The sequence below is a fragment of the Stegodyphus dumicola genome, chromosome 4, assembly GCF_044657685.1.
Source record: "Stegodyphus dumicola isolate Sdum_Otavi_A_Nest chromosome 4, ASM4465768v1".
NCBI lineage: Eukaryota > Metazoa > Arthropoda > Arachnida > Araneae > Eresidae > Stegodyphus > Stegodyphus dumicola.
The window spans coordinates 5496406-5516847 of NC_140771.1; the positions used below are offsets into that span (position 1 = coordinate 5496406).

The window sequence follows — 20442 nt, forward strand, 5'->3', positions numbered from 1 at the left end:
GAGAAATTTTGAATAAACTTTAATATAATATATAATAAAATATATCGCAATAATGATGATGATGGTAATGATTTTGAGTATATGAGCAGTGTTGTAGATGAATGTATGTAAATAATGCTGTTTTCTTATAGTAACTACTGATGCAAAAATTTTAACAATTGTGCCTATGCCCTACATAATCAGAGTCTTTGTAGGCACCTTTTTAACAAACACTACTTTATGTATGAATGAATGAATCAAAAAATTTTAGAAGCAAAGAATAGTCAGTCATTTAAGATATTAAAAAGACTGTAAATTAGGACTGTAAAAAGTTATGCAACAAAGCAGTTTTAAAGATATGAATGAATCTAAAAATTTTAGAAGCAAAGATATTAAAAGGATCTTTTTTTGCCATTAAAGCAGTGTATTAAGACTATAAAAAGATCATGCAACAAAGCAGTTAAAGTTATGAATGAATGAATCTAAAAATTTTAGAAGCAAAGAGTAGTCAGTTCATTTAAGATATTAAAAAGATCTTTTTTGCCATTGAAGTGTTGTATTAGGTCTGTAAAAGGATCATACAGCAAAGCAGTAAATGTAACCTCTCCATTGCCTTTTGTAGCTGTACATCATAATTCAGTTTTTTTAATCCAGGCAATGATTAATGTATTAAAAATATTATTATAAAGCATTAGGAAAAACTGTTCTTTTTGCTTGAATGTGAAGTAGAAGCAGAAGATTATCATACTGTAACAAAATACTAAGTACATGCCAAAAATATATCGTTTTCAAATTCAGTTATGGCCTGATATTCTGTGGTTCCAGCTTCATGAAACTCTTTGCATTGGATGATATTACATTTACATTGGCCACTCTCAGACAGTATTCCTCCTAAACACTTGAAATGTCCAACTTCATGGATTTGAAAGAAAGTTCTACTCTCTAAGAAGCAGAACTGCCAGAAAATATCAAATTAATTTTTCATTATATTCTTTGTTATGTGTTACCACTTTTTGGCTTAGTCCCTTAGGTGGACTGTAACAATGGATGTCATTAGTAGTAAAGCTAGAATTCAGAATAGCAGCAAAAACAGAAGCACTGAATATTATACAGAAGCCATAGAAAGATCCTTTGAGGTAAGGCAATACACAGTGACACAATAACATGGGCAGTGACACAATAATCGTTGACAACTCATTCAACAAACACAGAAAACTAGTGAGCCATTTATTAAAATGGCAGAGTGGGAGAATTAAATATGGATGATCAAACTACCTGATGTTCAAATGGATGGGTGTTTGGTTGATTTTACTACAAAAGAATTAAAATGTATGGCACTGAGAAATGTAAAGATTTTGATTATTTTTAAACAGTATGTGATATTTACTAATTTATTTTAAATGTATAGGTTATCAGTTTGATGATTTCATCGGTGATGATCCAGATTCTCTCTCTCAAAGTGATGATGATTCAGATGGACATCGTGAAGAAGAAGATGACTTTGCTGATGATGAAGCAATGAGTCATCAGGATTCATCATCTCAAGAGTATTTAGATGATACCCGTTATTTAGATGATGAAGATGATGAAGAAGTATACTGCATACCATCTCCAAATTTTGAAGAAACTGATGCTAGTCATTTATCTAGTATGTTTCTTTTAGTTTAAAAGACTTTTATTATTTTTCTTCACTATTTTAGAAAATTCAATTAAATATTAGTTAATCCAGTTATTTTACTGCATGTTTACATTATTTGTGTTCTTGAATCTGTAGGTACACGGCATTCATCGTTGAGACGAAAAAATACTAATTTAGTTCCTAGTCATTCTCCTTCAATTGAAAAGTCTCAGGTATGATTTAATTTTGTGTGTAATTATTAATGTAAATATTTTATGAAATTAATATGCTGCTTTACACTAGCATGAAGACAGTGTGGTAAATCCTGCTATTTGCATTATAAGTTGTTGATAGAATTCGTGGTATTATTGTGTGCAAAGTGTATGGTGATTCAAGCATTTTGATTGTTCTAGTCTTTCCAGCCTGACATGCTCCATGGGCAGAGTCCTCGCCCCCTCTCCATGTTGGCAACTTCTGATGCAAATATTGGTGTGGATTCTCTGACAGCATTGCAAAGACAAGTAACTTTTGCTGATTTTGACCAATAATTTCTTTTATAATGCTATTTTTTAACTAAATGTAGTATATTGGCAGATATTTTTTATTTTAATTGCTCATGGAATTACAATTTTATTATTCAGAGCGATTTTTAAGCTCCATTTAAGTTACATGGTTGGGTAGAATGTACTGCTTGACACTGAAATTGAAACACCAAGAAGAAAAATTCACAAGGTTATGCAAATTACAGTGACTGTTTGTATAGGTAAGGTACACAGATGATGAAAATTTTAAAGCCTATCTTCAGTTAGTGACATGTGGGAGAGGCTTAAATGGTTTAAACGGTCAAATGAATGCAGTTTTTATGCATATGACAGATTAGATTAAGTCCTGTAGTTTGGTATTGTAATCCCTCTAGTTCGTCAATGAACCCTTACCTATTAGATGAGAGGGACAGAATGCTTGAACTCAGACATGTTGAACTGTACCAAATTTCTGTTCATTTAGGCCAAGAATGTCAACACTGTTCTCAATTTTATATCCCAGGGTTTGTGAGAATAACAGCAATCTTGGATGAGACCAATTAGTTGTATAAAGGCAGACCTCTGCTCTAAAGTAAAGACAGATTAGAAATATGGCACATAGGGATCCTTATTTTTTACTGCAAGTAAATCTGAGTGTCAAATACTAAGCTTAGAAAGTCTATCAGTACCTACACAAGGCAAACAAAGGTGCTTGCAAACTATATGGGGGTGACAGGTATCCCATTGAACCCAAGTCTTAACGATTTCATGGTGCACATCCATTTAGCAGTAAAGGCTAGTATGGGAAACTCTGTTCTTCAATGATGAGTGTTGCTTTTATCTTGGAAGCAATTATAAATTGATCACATTGTCACTGCCATCAGCAGACCTTCAGGAAAAGATTTTTAAACTGGCCTGCTTCTCGAATAATTGTGTGGGTGATGTATTTAGCCTTTCTTCTTGGCACACTGACTGCTCAGCATGTGATTTGGTCATGGAGCCAGCTGTTTACAAAGGTCCCAGAAGCCACTTTTCATCACAAGAATGCTAGGCTGCATATTGTTCATGGTGTTGTGAGTAGCGTACATTGACCATTCAGTGGGACTTCTAGTACATCTGCAAGTTTCGCTGTCAGGTGAATGCCATATCTTCATCCTTTCTTATGAATTATATTCATTCATACTCTGCGTTCACTCTAATTAAGTTGACCTCTTCTGAGATGACAGTGTGCTGCCAGAAATCCCAGAAATGCTAAATGATGATTAAAGAAACATTGTGATGGACATTAAGTCAAATTTCATGGCATGCCTTCAAATTTCATGTCATGCATCATGTTTTTGCAGAAATTCTACACTTCTGTCTCTTGCAAAATTATGGATTAGTCTGCAAGAAATAGAGTGTTCATTGCTACAGAATACTTCAGCACTACTGTTTGAATCTGTGCCATTCCCCATAGAATTTTTATACTTCTACACCTTCATGCCAGATGACTAGTACATAATTTTTTCTGTCATTCTAGTGTATACATAACTGTGCCTACTTAAAAGGAAAAGTATTTGGTACTGTCATCTGGAAATATTTCATATTTATTATGTGTTGTGCATTAATGTTCATTTTTGTTATGCCTTCTTAATTCATAAAATTAATTTTTAATGCGTAATTTTTAGGTGTCATATCATCATAATCTCTTCAACGATTTTTTTACAGAAGTACTTTTTGTCACGTTTGCATGCCATGTGAAGTATCTCATAGCATAATATTAATCTTGTGTGTTGAACCCATAATTTTAATAAACGTCATGATTTGTATATGATGTTTAATAAGCCTCAGGATTTGAGGTGATAAAACATGTGCTGGAATAATAATGTGAATTATTTTTATGCCTAATCTTAAGGATGCAGTTTAATTAATATGCATTTTAAATCAATATGGATGCAATTTAATTGCATACTTAATGAGATGGCTTCATTTGAAGAGACAGCGCTAATAACTGGATTTCATCTGCAGTAATTGAAATACATGCTATTTGATCCTCAAGCATGACTAATCCTGATTAATTACATTTTTATAACTTATTTAATACAAAAATAGTAAATGTTGTATATGATGAACAAAGTTGGTCTTGTAAATTAAATGTAATGCATTTCTAGTGCCGCAGAGGAAATATAGAAGAAATATAATGATCGTGCTTTGAAAATTTTTTCTATCATCATTTAGTAAATTCTAAATGAATATTAGGTAGTTTCAGTATAGGAAATGTCATAACCTTCATAGTATTTTTAACAGTCATTTTTTTATAATTTGAATATTATGCAATGTATTTATGCTTCAGTAAATGCACTGTTTTTTATAGGCTTCCTCTGGTGATGGTAACAATATGGGAAAAGAAAGAAAGCAGCCATCTGAAAGCGATATTGAAAAATACGCACAAGATAATTTAAACCGGCACAAGAAGGGAATCTTTAGGAAAAAGTTTACAATACAAGATATGCTGTCTTGGTCTAAGGTATTTTTTAAATTTAATAATATAGACAAAATCCACAAAGTCGCTGAACAACTTTGAAAGCCTATTGTTTGGAAGTAGAACAACTTATACCTAAGATATTGATTACACTTTGTTAAGCAGGGTTCAAAGTTTTTGTGATAAGTAACATGAGATCACAACCTGAATATGTGACAGAAAGGCTTCTGGTCAATAGTCCTCCTAGTATAGGCAAATGAAATTAATTATGTATCAGGGTAAATTCTGGCTATTAATGTTTGTTCACTGAAGAAGAACTATCCTAAAATTTTGTCATGCAGCATCCCACACATTTGCTTTTGGGCTATCTTGCTTCAAATTCTTGTTATGTTAGGATATTTTTGGATTTCTAAATCTTTTCATCGTGTAAATATTAAAATTGTTTGGAAGAAATTTTGATATTGCATAGTAACAGAACAAAAATTTATATTACTTCTCTTTCAGGTTGCTCCCAATAATAGTGTAAATGTGTCAAGGACTTTGTGGACACCCTGTATTTTTTTTTTATCTGGATTTGAAAACATTTGATGTTATTTATGTATAGTATGTGCCTTTGCTTGTGTTTCGGATAATAACCTGGCACTAGGAGCAAACTATTATCGAATTTAAGGAGCAAGACATATGGATGTAATAATTAAAAAGATTAGTGACCTACTGTGATGGATGAAGCCAATACGGTAAAAGTATCTGTTCGCATTAGTGATTTGAAGTAATTTCAAAAATTCATTTTTTCAAAAAGCAATTTCAAAGGTTGTGAAGAAAAGAAGAATTGCATTTCATTGTGCACTCACCTTACTTGAAAACAAGTGACATTTTGATTAAATATCAGTAAGCAGAACTGTTTTAAATAAGGTTTAGCAAAGATTTTCCATAATTTAACAGTTTTTGCATATTGTAGTCTAGTTTCAGCAGCATTAATATTTCCTGTAATATAGTAAGTAGAGCTGCGTCAACACTTCGCTCTCTATGTAGATATATCTCATGCATATAATTTAGAGAAGCACTGTTGAAAGAAGAGAATGAGCGACTAAGTGCATAATGTATTAAACTTTGATTATACATTTATTTCAGAACTTAGATAGAAATTAAACGTCTTATGTAATTATTCTATTAAAGTAATACATGTAGAATAACTAAAAATAGAATTCAGTAGCTGGCACAACTGTGTTTGATCAAATTAATCACTGTTGCATTTAATAAATATTCATGTAATAAATACACAAACATCTAATAAATACACATGTATCTAATAAATACCCAAATTTGATAAAACTTTTCGAAAACTCTGCTCTCATAATGAATTATATAAAGGAGAGAAATGTATTACTGTTCTCATTAACAGAATTGTGGAAGTCAGTGTAAATGTTAATTATAGACTGTTTTGAGTATTTACTAATGATTGTAAATTAGAAGAGTATCACTTAATAAATAAAGCTGCGAGGAGAAGTACTCTCCCACTTACACATTGAGACTCTTAGATTTTTACCACATTGCTGTCTCTCATTAGATTATTGAATTTTCTAGTTTTTAATTTTTAGCCTTTACTGAAGAAAATTTTTCCCAGCAATGAATGAATATTTTTTTTATTGAATTAATGAAATTAAAATCTTGTAAATGCCATTCCCCCACCTATTGTTAATTTCAGCTTACTTTTTTTTTATTTTTAAATTTCACTTTATCTGAATTGTTTTAATGTACAATTAAATGATCTAAGTGTTCATAATATATACTTATTTAGCATATTTTTATATGAAATGTTTCTGAATTTAAAATAAGAGTTTTATTTATAATTGTTCACTATATATACTTATTTAGTACTTTTTATATAAAATGTTTCTAAATTTGAACTAAGTGATTTATTTATTTTTTAATTTAACCAACTGAATTATACAGTATACTACACTGTAGCTTTTAGATAGGACTACATTTTGTCTTTGAACACTGAAAAATTCTGATGCAATACAGGTGCTTCAAATCAGATAGGTTTGTGAACCACTGCTGCTGTGCATAGAACATAGTAAATATTTAAAGTCTCTAGCATTTATGAAAGTATATAGTTAAACTTGTGTTTTAAGATTTATTACTTTACATAAAATCATATTAACTATATTTTAATTTAGTGGAACCTTGTTCTATTGTTTTTCATTTAATTTCAACATAAGTAACTTTCATTAAAAAATAATTTTCTTAATGAACAGTATTTATTTGAATTTGTATGTTATTCTGAAAACTTATAAATTATCCTTTATTAGTCCAAAGGGTGTTGTCCCAGAAGGGCTATTAATTTTGTTTTGGCATTTTTCATTGTTCCACTTTTCAAATTATTGCCACTAAATATTAGAGCCCTGTGTTATATTTAAAGAAATTAAATAATGATGAATCTGCATAAATGTAAATATGCTTCTCGCATTGTGATAAAACAATGGTACCTAGACCCATCAAATTTTGAATCACGCAATCCTCTACCGAATATGGGCATCTGGAAACCCTAATTTGGAATTTGTTTTATTATCTATTTCATATTTTTTAAAACTTTAACGAATTTTTGATTAACATACTCAACGATTTCAAGGCGAGCAATGGCAGCACTGTAAGGGGTGGGGGAACATTTTTATCTCTAGCATGCAAGACTGTGTATCAGAAATTCTAAAGATATGCTTATTTTAAAATTATTTTGCGATATTGCTGTTGAACTGAATTTTATGGTTTAAGTGCAAAGAACATGATATTTAATAAATAAAGGTAACACACAAAATGTTTTAGATTTTATTTATTAGTTATTTTATTTATTTAATGTTATAATATCGCTTTAATTAGTAAGGTATTTGTACATTGTTCTTTGCCACATGGCTGAATTTTTCTAAAGATTTCATAGTCCATGTTGCTTCTGCTCTAAACATGCAAAAATGCTGTAACTGTTTACTTCTCAAGTTTGGGAAATTAAACTCCATTTCATGTTAATTTTTATCTCCTTTATTTTTTACTTCTGAATTCCTTTACACTTAATCTGAAAATTGAGGGAAGTAAACTAATGAAAATGAACAAAAATAAAATTTTGAAGTAATGTGAATGCACAGGTGAGAGACACCTGTGCATTCACAATGCAATGTGGTAGCATTTGATATGCTACCACATTGCCAGTTTTATACTCCAAAGGAAAAGTAATGTAAATAATAAATATAAACTTCATTTTAAATCTTTTTCACAAGTGATAAATGCTAGAAATTCTGTGCCAGAAATATCATTTACAAGCAATTAATGCAGTAGAATGATAGGTTGAGGAACTGTAAGTGTGGGAATAAAGATTAAATAATATTATAGGGTACCTTTCCGTTTTGTCGGCGCAGGCGATAAAGTCACCAATGATGGTACAACCGATGCCAGACGGAATATCTTCGCTCGTAACCTTTTACACCTCATTTTCAAAACAAATTGCAGCCATTTCTTACAGGTTGATTGTTTCTTTCAATACTGGCATACAATTACATAGAATTTTAATCAGACAGTTCAATTTTATGCCCTAAGGCCATTCGTGGTAATTAAGTCAATTAGGATGCAATCACCTTGATGGTGAAAATATATAAAAGGCAAAGTCAAGGGTTAAATTCATCAATTCTAATGAAAATGCACTAGTGAAGTAAAAGCACTGTGGTTTTATATAACTTCTGAGTAAGCTATTTGTACAAATTCAAATAATTCTTGCATTTAAACTGTATTCCAAATTAAAATTTAACTTGAAGTTAATGTATGTAATTACTGAGAGAATTAGATTTTTGTAGCATAGTTTACGTGACATGAGATCACTTGGGGTCACGTGATATGAACCGGCGAATCAGGATGTTGAACCAGGAAAGCATAGTAAATTCTTAATGTCGTTTTACAAAGTTATTGTCTTTATTTATTGACTTTCTTACAAAATTTTAAACAATATTAAAATTTTTATGCCTTCAAAATAAAAAATTCTTAGAGCTAACATTTTTTATGAGTATACTGTAGGCCAGCAGTGCCCAACCTTGTGCTCGCCGATCGTTTTGTATGTGCTCGCCAGCCCAATTAGGTACTATGAACAAAAAATATTTTTAAAATAACCAGTCATTTATATTTCTTAATTGTTAAAATATGGTAAAAATGTATAGTTATAAGAGGTATCTTGCAAGACGTTTTAAAATATTTGCTTGCTGACTGATGAACTTGATAGCGAACATGGAATCTTATTGCTTCATTCCAATGTTAGATGACTCAGCAGGGAAAAAGTACTTCAACAATTTGTAGAACTTCTTTCGCCAATAAAGCAGTTTTTGGAATCCAGAAACGAATGTTATAAAGAATTGGACGATAACAATTGGTTATTCGATCTGCATTTTCTCATGGATATAACAGCTAAACAAACTGAATGAAGATCTCCAGGGGGGGGGAAAAAAAAAAAAAAAAAAAAAAAAACTTTTGCAATTATCTGGGACTATAACTGCTTTTCAAATAAATTTAAATTTGTGGATAAATCAGATGAAAAAAATTAACCCATTTTCAGAATTTATCAAGAAATAAAGGCCACAAGGCAATTGAAACAGAGAAATACTCGGAAAACCTAAATGCACCAAAAAATAATTTTGAACTCGGCTTCTCTGATTTCCATAAAGTTCAACCAATATTATTATTATCTCAAACCCATTTGCTGAAATTAATATTTCAGATGTATAACATAAGATTGGAAATACGTTTAACAAAAATGTTGATGTTTTGGAAATGTGCTCGCAATAGGCCCAAAATGTGCTCTCGAGAGACCAAAGGTTGAGCACCACAGCTGTAAGCTGTCGGCAATAAAGCCTGCTTGGCGAGATTTATGCCAGCGAAATGGAAAAGAACCCATTCTAGTATATAAAACTTCATTCAAGAATAAAAATGGTGAATGAAAATACCGTATTTGACAGCATATAAGACGCACTGGCTTGTAAGACGCACCCTTATTTAGAAGGCCACACACAAGGAAAAAAAGTTTCAATTGTCCGTGTGAGAGCCCTTAACCACAATAACTTAAAATGTGGTTTCTTTTAGTACTCACATTTCGTAAAAGCCAAATAAACAATCATTGAATGCAATTACCAAACATATTTTTATTAAGGAAAATTAACAAACGGCAAGCTATTTTGAACATGATATGTAAATTTCAAAGCAATCAAACATAATACAAAAAAAAAGGAGAAACAACAAAAAACACAGATTCAAGGAAAACGTTGCCTATCATGAAATTATACTTTAGTCACTTTCAAAACCATAAAAATTCTTTCACTATCATCATCATCAAAAAGGAGAATATCGTCATCACTACTGTTTCCGTCATCGCTAGTATCACCTTCTTCGAATAATGCGTCGTCTTCTGTTCCATCAAGAGCATTACTGATTCCGCACTTCTTAAAGGACTTAAGCTATTTGACGGAGCTCAAAAAAAGTTTTCTTGCATGCATTTATAACAAACCTATGAAATGCTAGTATTTTTTCTTCATAATCTTCTCGCATTTTCTGTGCAATAGTTGTTTTTGTGCGCATTGATAAGCCTTGCCTTTTCATGGACCTGTAGCACCAGCCCTCAGACCCTGAAAAGTTGTGATTCCCATGTTTTTCTGCAAATCCTTTGGCCTCATTGATTGTTATTTTAGTTGAAACACTTATCCCAGATTTCCTCTTATATATCACCCACATTTTTAAGGCATTTTCAAGTTCAAGCCAAGACTGAGCTGGGCATCGAAGGTTATGTTTTTGTTTTTTAGCAGTTTTCAGTTGATCTTCCTGCAATCGCCAAGTACGTATAATTTTTTCGGTAGGTGGTGGACCGAAATGCTTTGCTGCTGCCCTTTTTCCATGCACTTTGGCATAATTTAACACTCTAGTTTATACTAAATTGTATATGTTAATCTCTTGTTTCCTATAGTCATATTTTCCAGGGTATTTTTTTAAAACAAATAGTTTTAAGCACCGATGCCGATACGTTTATGCAGAGTAGCACCGATACCGACACGTGTGTCGGCTGAATCAAAGAAAGTCTATGTAAAGAAGGAAAGGCTCCATAGATGTAATATGACCGTCGAACCTGTTCGAACTTCGACATCAGCTTGAGCTTTGGCGCTTTTTGGTGACAGATATTTCGCGCATGCGCAAAGTAATTATGGCAGATGTAGAAAAGGTTGTGTGTCTAAACCTTTATCCGGGCTAAAAATAGCATTCAGTATTGAAAGTTAACCTGTGTCCTTCACGTATAAGATGCAAGTAACTTTTTTGAGACCAAATTTAGGAAAAAAAGTGCGTCTTATATGCCGTCAAGTACGGTATATGATAATGATCGAATGAGATATCCAGTTTCTATTATTATGTTTATTTCTTTAGCATTATGTGTAATACACAGGTTTCTCCACGTAAATTCGATTTCTTTTATTTCAAAATTTCTTAGAATTTATGACATTGCTTAACATTTTATTAAATGTATTTTTCTTTCTACAGGATCCTATAAGAAAACCTATGATTATGACTACTGATAAGTCTTTGAAGAGGGATGCTTGTGAACTTTTTAAATTAATTCAAACATACATGGGTGATAGAAAAGCTAAAAGTGGACAATCTGTTGAGGCTGTTGTTCTGGAAATTGCTATAAAAGGCTGGAGTAGACAGTCTGTAAGAGATGAGCTTTTTGTACAGATATGTCGCCAAACAACGGATAATCCAAGGAGGTACTGTTATAATCTTACCTATTCAGTTTTCCACTCTTTACTACCTCTGTGTAGCCATATTGAAGATTTTCGTGAGTAATTATACAGGGCTGTGAAGTCGGTAGGGAAAATACCCGACTCCTGGAATTTTAACGACTCTGACTCCCTCATATATATATAAACATATACACATGGGTTACAGCTTATTTTTTTAATATAAAATAAGTAATAGATGCTACAGGAAAAAATTGATTTCATAGCAAATTATTTATATTAATTAGCATTTATTATGAAATGGAAAAACTGGCATTAGTTATTTCTAAGAAACAGTATAGCTTCGGCAAGATATTCTTTGTTGGAGGGCCATAGATCCGATTTGATAAACTTCAGAGCTAAGAAGAGTGTTTCCACACTGATTTGAGTAGGAGGAAGATGTGTTACTGTTAGGGCTACTTCTTTTAACTTTACAGGATAGATTTTTAATTTCTAAATGAGGTGTCTTGCAAGCGCAATCATATTTCTCTAGTTCTTCAAAGGCCATCTAGAAATCCTGTTTATATTTTTTCATTTTTAATAGGGGGACCGGAAAGTAATGTTGTTTCTGCGCATGCCGACAACAACATGCTAAGAGAAATGTGGAAGCAAATCTATGTCAAACACTCGTAACCAACCTTGGTCGACCATCCAAGAACATTTAAAGCAGAATGTAAAAATAAGCAAAGCAGGTGTTTGAGCCCCCCCCCCCATAATCTGTCTGAAGAGAACAAAGCCAACCGATCCATCACATGCAACGTATTGCTTCAATGGCACCATACAGAACCATTTTTTGATCATTTGATTACTGGAGACAAAAAATGGGTCCTATATGATAATCCAAAACGCAAAAGGCAGTTTTAATAGGGGTTACAAAGGCTTTACATCCTAAAAAGACGCTTCTGTGTGTTTGGTGGAGTATTCTCAGAATTGTTCATTTTGAATTGCTGAAACCTGGACAAACTGTTAATGCAGACCTTTATTGTGAACAATTGGATGGAGTGAATTCTTTAGGTAAAGTTCTTTGTTCTTTGCTAACAGTTAATCATGGCTTGACAAAATGAGCAATAATAATAAAATAAATAAATAAAAATTTAAATATAAAAGAAAAGAAATTCAACTTAAGATATAATGCAACTGGCATAACAGAAGCAGAATATATAAGACAGAATTCATCTTATTTAGGCAGGGATGAGAAACGTGGAGTATTATAATTGCATTTGTATAAAAAAGTAAATGGTTTAGTGTCATTTCAGGTTTCTCCTAACTAGAAATAATTCAAATTATTTTAAGTTAATCTTTTCTTTAATTAATCCTTCAGTTTTCTAAGAACAGAATGTTAGTGAAGAAATGTAAAATACAGATTTGAATAAGCCGCCCAACCATGATAGTGGTTAGCAATGCTGACTGCCGTACTGAAGGGCGCAGATTTGAATGTTTGGCATGGATGTTTCTATAGTGTCTGTGCGGCATGGGGGCACTCTAACTATGCTGTGAACCGAAAATCCTCTAGAAAGGTTGGTGGTAGAGGAAGAGGGATGGGAGACTCTTGGACCCATATCCTCAGGGAGGTTTCCATCAAAACTGGAGGCGGAATTGAGCAGAGTCGTACTGTCACCTGTGTGGTACTTGGGGCTTTTGCCAGTGATAGATGCAATCTTGCACTCCTTGCCACGATGAATTTCATGGGCTTGTTCCGATGTTACTGTCAGAGAGTGAGGTAAGTCACAACAGCAGAAGATTTGAATAAACTTGCCAAGAAAAGAAAAATATGAACATGCTTATAATGAGTTTTTTTTTCTTTTTTTTTAATGTGGAAAGTGTGCATTGGTTGCAGTTCATTGTATGACAAATAATTTTTAACATTTTAAAACTCTGTGCACAAACATAGATAGTGTACGATACATAGAAATATTGATGGTGTATAAATGTGGATTGTAGATCTATAATAAAATGCATTGTAATAAAAACAAATTTAGTAGTGCTGATGTAGAAACACTGGGATATATACAGTGCTTAAATTGCGCCGGAGCACGGCTCTGGTACTTCTCAATTTTAAAAATAAATTACAATTTTAGCTGGAGCCCTAAATAATATGAGCTCCGATACTTCTTTTTATAAAACTGAACCACAATTTAAAGGAAAAAAAATTTAGAATTCTTTAACGTTTTAGTTTAACAATAAGCAGATCTTGCAATACTCTATTTCCCTAGAAATATGAACTCATGAGACGTGAGACGTTCAAGTAAAGTCCCCTCACTCATATACGGAAACCTTTCCCTTTAAGAAAGCAATAAATTTGGGGGAGTTTGTTCAGAAACACGTAAATTTCTCGCCATCCCATCATATCTAGTGTATTGTTATCGATGCTTGCTGTTAGGTATCCTCGCAGGAAGGAAAATTTGTGTTCTTAAATAAATGTGCGTTAAGTGACAGCGAGTACAATAAGAGTGAAATACTGAATTAAACTGCTCAAGCACGTCCTATACATCGTCCTCCCACAGTATGTGCTACTTATCTATGTGTAAAAGTTTTTTTTTTTGAAAAAAATAAGCATCAAACATCAAAGGGTTAAAAACTTTGTGCTCACAATTCACTAGGCACATTAATCATGCCTGTTTCAGAGTAGTTACATTTTAGAAATTGTTGCGATAAGAAGAAAAGCATCAAGCCAAAAACCTTAGAATAGAGTTAGAAGCAAAGTGGCAGTTATCCAATATGGTAGCTCACCAAGACACAGTTTTAATCTGTTTTCCCAATTAGTTATGTCATCAGGATCAAAGTATTAAGTCATAGGTATGGATTGATCTTCAGAGAAATTTTGATGCACTGCAAATGCTAGGAGGCGAACATATAAAAATGTAAAGAAATTTCAAGAGCTATAATAAAAATAACTATATATAAACGTTTCAAAGGCAACATGTGCTGGAAATAGGTCATTAAAACTAGGTTATAATTATTCCTTATATATCATCTTTTAAAAGTAGTTTTTTAATACTGGTAATATGCATTCATGCAGTTATCATCTGTTTTGAAATCTGAGCTCTTTATGTTTGCTGTTTGCCTTAAATATATTATAAAGCAGAATCGCATGACTTTGCCATTAGAGTTGATGTTTTTAATCTGATTTTTCAGTATCTAAATTGAAAATTTATGAAATATAATTGCATTAATACAGTTATTAAGCTACAACACGTAATTTTTTAGTTAGTAAGATGACTAATATTAAATGTGTGAATATGTGGAGATAAATCATGTGTTAAGAAATTATTTTTCGGTTAAACCTAATCAATTTATGGAGGCTTACAAAAATGCAGTTGAATTCAACAGTATTCATAAATCTGTCGGTATGTATGCACCATATTGATTTTAATGTCCTCCCCCTCTCCATAATGACCACAGCCTAGTTTTAAAAAGACATGTTCTTGGATACTTTTTATTATGCTAACTTACCGATAAAAAGTAAGCTTTTTACTTCATCTTGCATCAAAGTATGTATTTACATAAATTATATTTCATTTAGAACAACTTCAGTTTGTGGAGCTGATGTGCATGTGACTATTATAACAAACTTTTTTGGCTCTTGTAAAATGCCTCAAAACTTCTGAGACATTCTATACTACAGGATGGACCAATATTTAATATATCTATTTATCAGAATGTTGTTTAAAAACAAGTTATAAATATATATAAAATGTAAATATTTGTATGAACAATTTTAAAATAAGTTTGTTCATATATTATTTACCATTTAGTATTGTTATTATGTATTCTTTCCTTTTTAAATATCAATTAATATATTCTTAAATTGCTTTTGTTTTTCTCTTAGGGAAAGTCTTATATTGGGATGGGAGTTACTAGCTATATGTCTTACTTTCTTTCCACCTTCTGTTAAATTCCAGCCATATTTAGAAGGGTTCATCAATAGGCATACAGATACGTCTTTTGATGCACCTGATGTAAGTTATTGTTTTCATATTTTATTACATAATATATCTCCATTGGGTATGTGTATATATATATATATATATGTAATGATATTTTAAAATCAATTGATTAAATTAAATTTTAATCATATTCCTTAATAATGTGTTGGCGATTCTCTACCTAAATTGCATCCTTGTTCCTAAACTTTGGTCAAATCCTTTTTTTATTATAAATTATATAAACCTGTTGGCGCCCGCCAAATCACCAGACTCATAAATCTGTCATATTACATAAAGTCCTTACGAACACTCCTGATGAGAAGATAGCGTTGCCTCGTGATTTTAATTAATATCGCTGATTGGATGAGCACCATGACTCACACATATCCATAAATAGGGCTTCTCCTTAAGGTACAGGAGGAACGCTTGTGAGATGGATGCTAAAATAAATGTATCACTTTAAATTCCCCCCCCCAAAAAAAAGACTTGTGAGATGGATGCTAAAATAAAGGTATCACTTTATATTCCAAAATGTGTCTCATTCCTGTTGCCCCGGCTGCATAACATAAATAATGTACGAGATTCTACATTTCATGTATAAGTAATAATATAGAAGTAAGAACCTTGCCAATAGTTGAGTGGTTATGAATGCCAGATATCGGTAGTTCAACATTGGTTTTAACACTGGTTAATGGCTAACTGCATGTGTAGCATGAATATGACCCTGTTTTCTAAAAGTCCATCATAAATTTGGGGTTGGTTTGTGTGATTATGGCAAAACCTCGAGGGCTGTCTGCCTAAGGGGAGGCATGCCTTCATGCAGAACTTCCTTAGAGAAACTGACTCTAGTGTTCAGTAACTTTACTGCTTGGGTGCTGGTAGGCCGTTCATCATAAAAATATCCCTCCCCATAGGTCCTTATGTTCTTTTCCATCTTTAAGTAACATAACATGTTAAAGCAAAATTTTAAAAACTTATTATGTTATTCTAATATTCAAAATTATGTACATACTTCCTCTGATATTTCTTTGAAAAATAATAAAAACATTTGGCTGATTCTCATAAAATAAAATATCAGTGTCTGTATATTTTGATTTTATGTTAGATTTTCATAATGCAGAATGTTTTATTTCAACATTTTATTTTTATTTATAGTTCAAGCTTAGTCATTATGCTGCTGTATGCAGTAAACGCTTGGAACGGATAGCCAAAAGTGGAGCCAAGAGAGGACTTAAAAAGCCAACTATTGAAGAAATTGAACAGTCAAGAGTAAGAATTTTTAAAATAATATTTACAAAAAAGTGTTTTTTTCTTATAATTTCTTTGTAGAGTTTTTATTTAACTATGTAGTAATTAGTACAATTCTTTACATACTTTTCATAATGGCATTTGTTTTGTAAAATATGTATTTGTAGACAGCTCTTACATTTTCTGAAGTATTTGTTTAAAAACAGTGTAAAAATATTGAATGATTTGTATATATTGAATTTTTTATACGCTTTTTCCTCCCTTTCTCTATGAGTAAGATTTCCAGTTATCTAAACCAAATGTAAAGGAACATTTTGAATTAAAAAGTTGATCTAAATGAGAAACCATTAAGGCACATGTGAGAAAGTAATGTTAAGTACAGTCAAAAGTCTTTAATCCGGACGTCCATAATCCGGAATGATCTATAATCCGGACTTCAAAGCTACAAACTTTCTGCACATGCGTCAATGCATGCGCATAATACCTTTACGCATGCGCGTTTAATGTATAACAGACAGTATAAGCTAAGCTAAAATTATCTAATTATCTATTTCAGTTAATTTTGCAGATTGCATTGTTCCTTAATCTTCTAATTGGATCCGGCTTATTATTTTTTGCAGACTGTTAGAGCAATTTTATAAAAGTAAGCTTGAACTTTCGATTATGTGAAAAAGAATTTCTGATTCTAGAGCTACCAAAGTATCTACAAAGCGAAACCATGTTTTGATGTCCATCAAGCAAAAAGTGGAATTGCTGCAAAAAATGGATAAAGGCATATCCTTTGATTCTCTAATCATTCCGAAATATGTTTATCAGGGCAGATGTTTTTATTTTATTTGGCTTAAAATTCCTTACTAAATGTAGTATTTCATATCGATGTACTTTGTCTTTGATATGATTTAAATCAAATTCCTTGTCATTATAAATATCACGAATACACATCAAATCGTTTTCTGGTTGCAATTTTCTAATTGAGACTATGCATAATGTATGCTTTACGCATGCGCACGTTGAAAGAAATGTTTCATAAAGTAAACAAATAAAGTTTTTTTTTTGTAAAAGTAAAGTAAACAAATAAAGTTTTTTTTTTTTTTTTTTTTTTTTGTAAATTTTGATATACTTTAGATCATAGTTGCTCTTTATTTCATAAATTATGGTTTCATATTTTTAATTTTATAATTTCTCCATGCCATCTTACCAGATTTAAACTGATGATCTATAATCCGGAAAAATTGATAATTCGGAATTGCCGAAGTCCCAACGAGTCCAGATTAAAGACTTTTGACTGTACTAGAAAGTGAAATGTTTTAATACTGTACATTATAAGAGTAAAATGATAAGAAAGAAGTAGATAAAGTTTATCTTAAATATTAAGTTCATTATAGAAATTTTGTTGTTTTCATCACCAAAACTTTGAAAGTTTGACAGAAATATAATCACCATATTATCTGTAACCTTTTATTTAATCAGAGTTGAGAAACTTAGAACGCGTGCAATTTAATCAGAGTTGAGAAACTTATAACACGAATTACACTTCTTTGTCAGCCCCAAATGCACAAAAAGATTTTTTGCCACGAAGATTGGGTTTGTTTAATTTTGTGTGCGGGGAAAGGTGGAGGGCTATTGATTGATAATTGATGTTTATTTGCTAATGAAATTTCCTTACAACATTCAATTTCCATTATGTATAATTTTCTTATACAAGAAGAATCATTTTGATGGTTAGAGCAGGGGTTCTCAACCGATGGTACACAAGAAAAAAATAGGTGGAACGCAAACAAGCAAAATATTTTTAGCAAAATTTGCCCTTTTTTTTAAAAAAAAAATTGTTATGCATTTCTAAGAAAAGAAAATGTTTTGTCAGCTATTTGTGCTGCTATGCATGTGGGAGTGGATGTGTCTGAAATCCAATTCTCCAGTGAGCATCAGATGCAGCTGCAGATCGTTTGGCATGCATCAGTCAGTGAGTGTAAAGTAAGATTGAAACGGTCCTTTACATTTAAATTTACCCGCTGGTCTAAAGGATTTATTTTCCAGTCTTGTTTTCTGTAACTGCTTGTAGCAACCTCTTGCATGCAAGTGGCAGACAATGGTTAATTTTGGCAAGCAAGTCTGATGTTCGTGGGATTTCTTTCAGCGTCTCTCAAAGCATGAAGCATGCTGTAAAGCATGCCAACGTTTCCTATTTTGTGCAGGAGATACCAGATTTTCAACCGCACTCCCTCCTTTTACGTACAAACAATTTTCAATGTCTGAAATTTGCCCTTTTTTTTAAAAAAAAAATTGTTATGCATTTCTAAGAAAAGAAAATGTTTTGTCAGCTATTTGTGCTGCTATGCATGTGGGAGTGGATGTGTCTGAAATCCAATTCTCCAGTGAGCATCAGATGCAGCTGCAGATCGTTTGGCATGCATCAGTCAGTGAGTGTAAAGTAAGATTGAAACGGTCCTTTACATTTCTGGAATCACTAAATGGCATGAATCACGTATGCTTGTTGAAGTTGTTGAGGATTTACAATCTGCTTTTCTTAAATATGTCTGCAAAGAAAGTAAAATGCCACTGTACTTAAAAATTGTAGAGGTGGCTTTCTTTGTATTATTTCATCAAAAAAATGTAATGTGATTCTACCTTTTGTCATTGCAATTTTTCTATTTTACATGTTGAAAGGCTAATGTGCTAAAACACATGCATACACGAAAGTACAGTATAAAATGTATTGGGGCGGTGAAAATTTTTCTGCAGCAACAAAGAATTAAAAAGCTATAAATGCAAACAGCCTATTTTCTGCCTTTTTACTTGCTTGGCAAAGTTCAGTCTCCCTCTGAAGGCCTCTCATCATGCTGAGTTTTATTTGAAAAATTGTTTCCTGATTGTGAAATTACTAAGAAATAGTCATGTGCAGGAACAAAAAAGATTACATTTGTTAAAGAAGTGACCGTGAAAAATAAATTTGAGTTGTTGATTGCATTAAAACAATCCATTAATACCTTTATATGGATAGAAGCAATAAGCTGATGCTAAACTATATCTAATTGCCGCTTTTTTAATCATGTGGCTTCAGAAATTAATTCTTGTTTTGTGCCCCCACTCTGTAAGGATTATTCTGCAAGCTTTATTATGACACAGCTTATTATTAAAACTCTGAAGGAAAATGGACTGGTGTTACAGACATCTTGATAAAGAAAATTCACATTTGCAGATTATTTGGTGTACATGTCACCTTTAAAATTTATCAATTGCAGTAGGTGCAGCTTCCTTAGCAATAAATATAAATGAAATCTCTATTTATGTTAATAGCAATCTTGAAAAGTGTTCTAAGAGGGGGAAAATTGAAACAATTTCTACAGTTGCATAATACTGAATAAGAAAATTATTTTAAATGTATTTATGGTTATCTCTAGAGAAATGCTCAATCTATTTCTTACATTTTTTAAGGATGAAGGTTCATTAAATCATTTCTAAAATTCAGATAAAGAGTTTACTCTCTCTCTCTCTATATATATATATGAAATACCAAAAGTGTATGGAGATATAGCAGATACTTCCAGTATTAAAAATAACTATAATACAGGGTGTCCAAAAAGTCTTTCCCTGATTACATAAATTGATAACTCAGGCTAGAAGTAAGGTACAAATATGAAACTGGTGTCTAATTGTTTAGAAACTATCAAAGTTTTTTTCACACATCAGGAAACTTTCACATGAGCACCCTTGGTAGCACGTAGCACATTTAGGCGATATTCAATTTCCATCCACACATTAGCCAACATCACTGGAGGGATTAATTCAACGACTGTGGTTATCCATTGCCACAGGGTTTCAAGATCTGGTACACGTGTTCGGTAGACCTCGTCCTTGACATAACCCCATAAAAAGAAGTGTAATGGGGTTATGTCAG

At 32.0% G+C, this 20442-nt stretch overlaps 1 protein-coding gene across 4 annotated transcripts in view; it reads left to right on the forward strand.

The window, feature by feature from the left end:
* Positions 1 to 20442, forward strand: part of LOC146997469 (rho GTPase-activating protein 39-like) — a 256069-nt gene that overhangs the window by 224218 nt on the left and 11409 nt on the right. For 3 of the 4 annotated variants that reach the window (XM_085814492.1, XM_085814494.1, XM_085814493.1), the window contains 7 exons: positions 1388 to 1627; positions 1754 to 1830; positions 2011 to 2118; positions 4472 to 4624; positions 11132 to 11358; positions 15200 to 15329; positions 16452 to 16565. In XM_085814492.1, coding sequence (XP_085670618.1) covers positions 1388 to 1627; positions 1754 to 1830; positions 2011 to 2118; positions 4472 to 4624; positions 11132 to 11358; positions 15200 to 15329; positions 16452 to 16565 — 1049 coding nt within the window. The remainder of the gene's footprint in view (positions 1 to 1387; positions 1628 to 1753; positions 1831 to 2010; positions 2119 to 4471; positions 4625 to 11131; positions 11359 to 15199; positions 15330 to 16451; positions 16566 to 20442) is intronic. The other variant, XM_085814495.1, reaches the window with a different exon arrangement.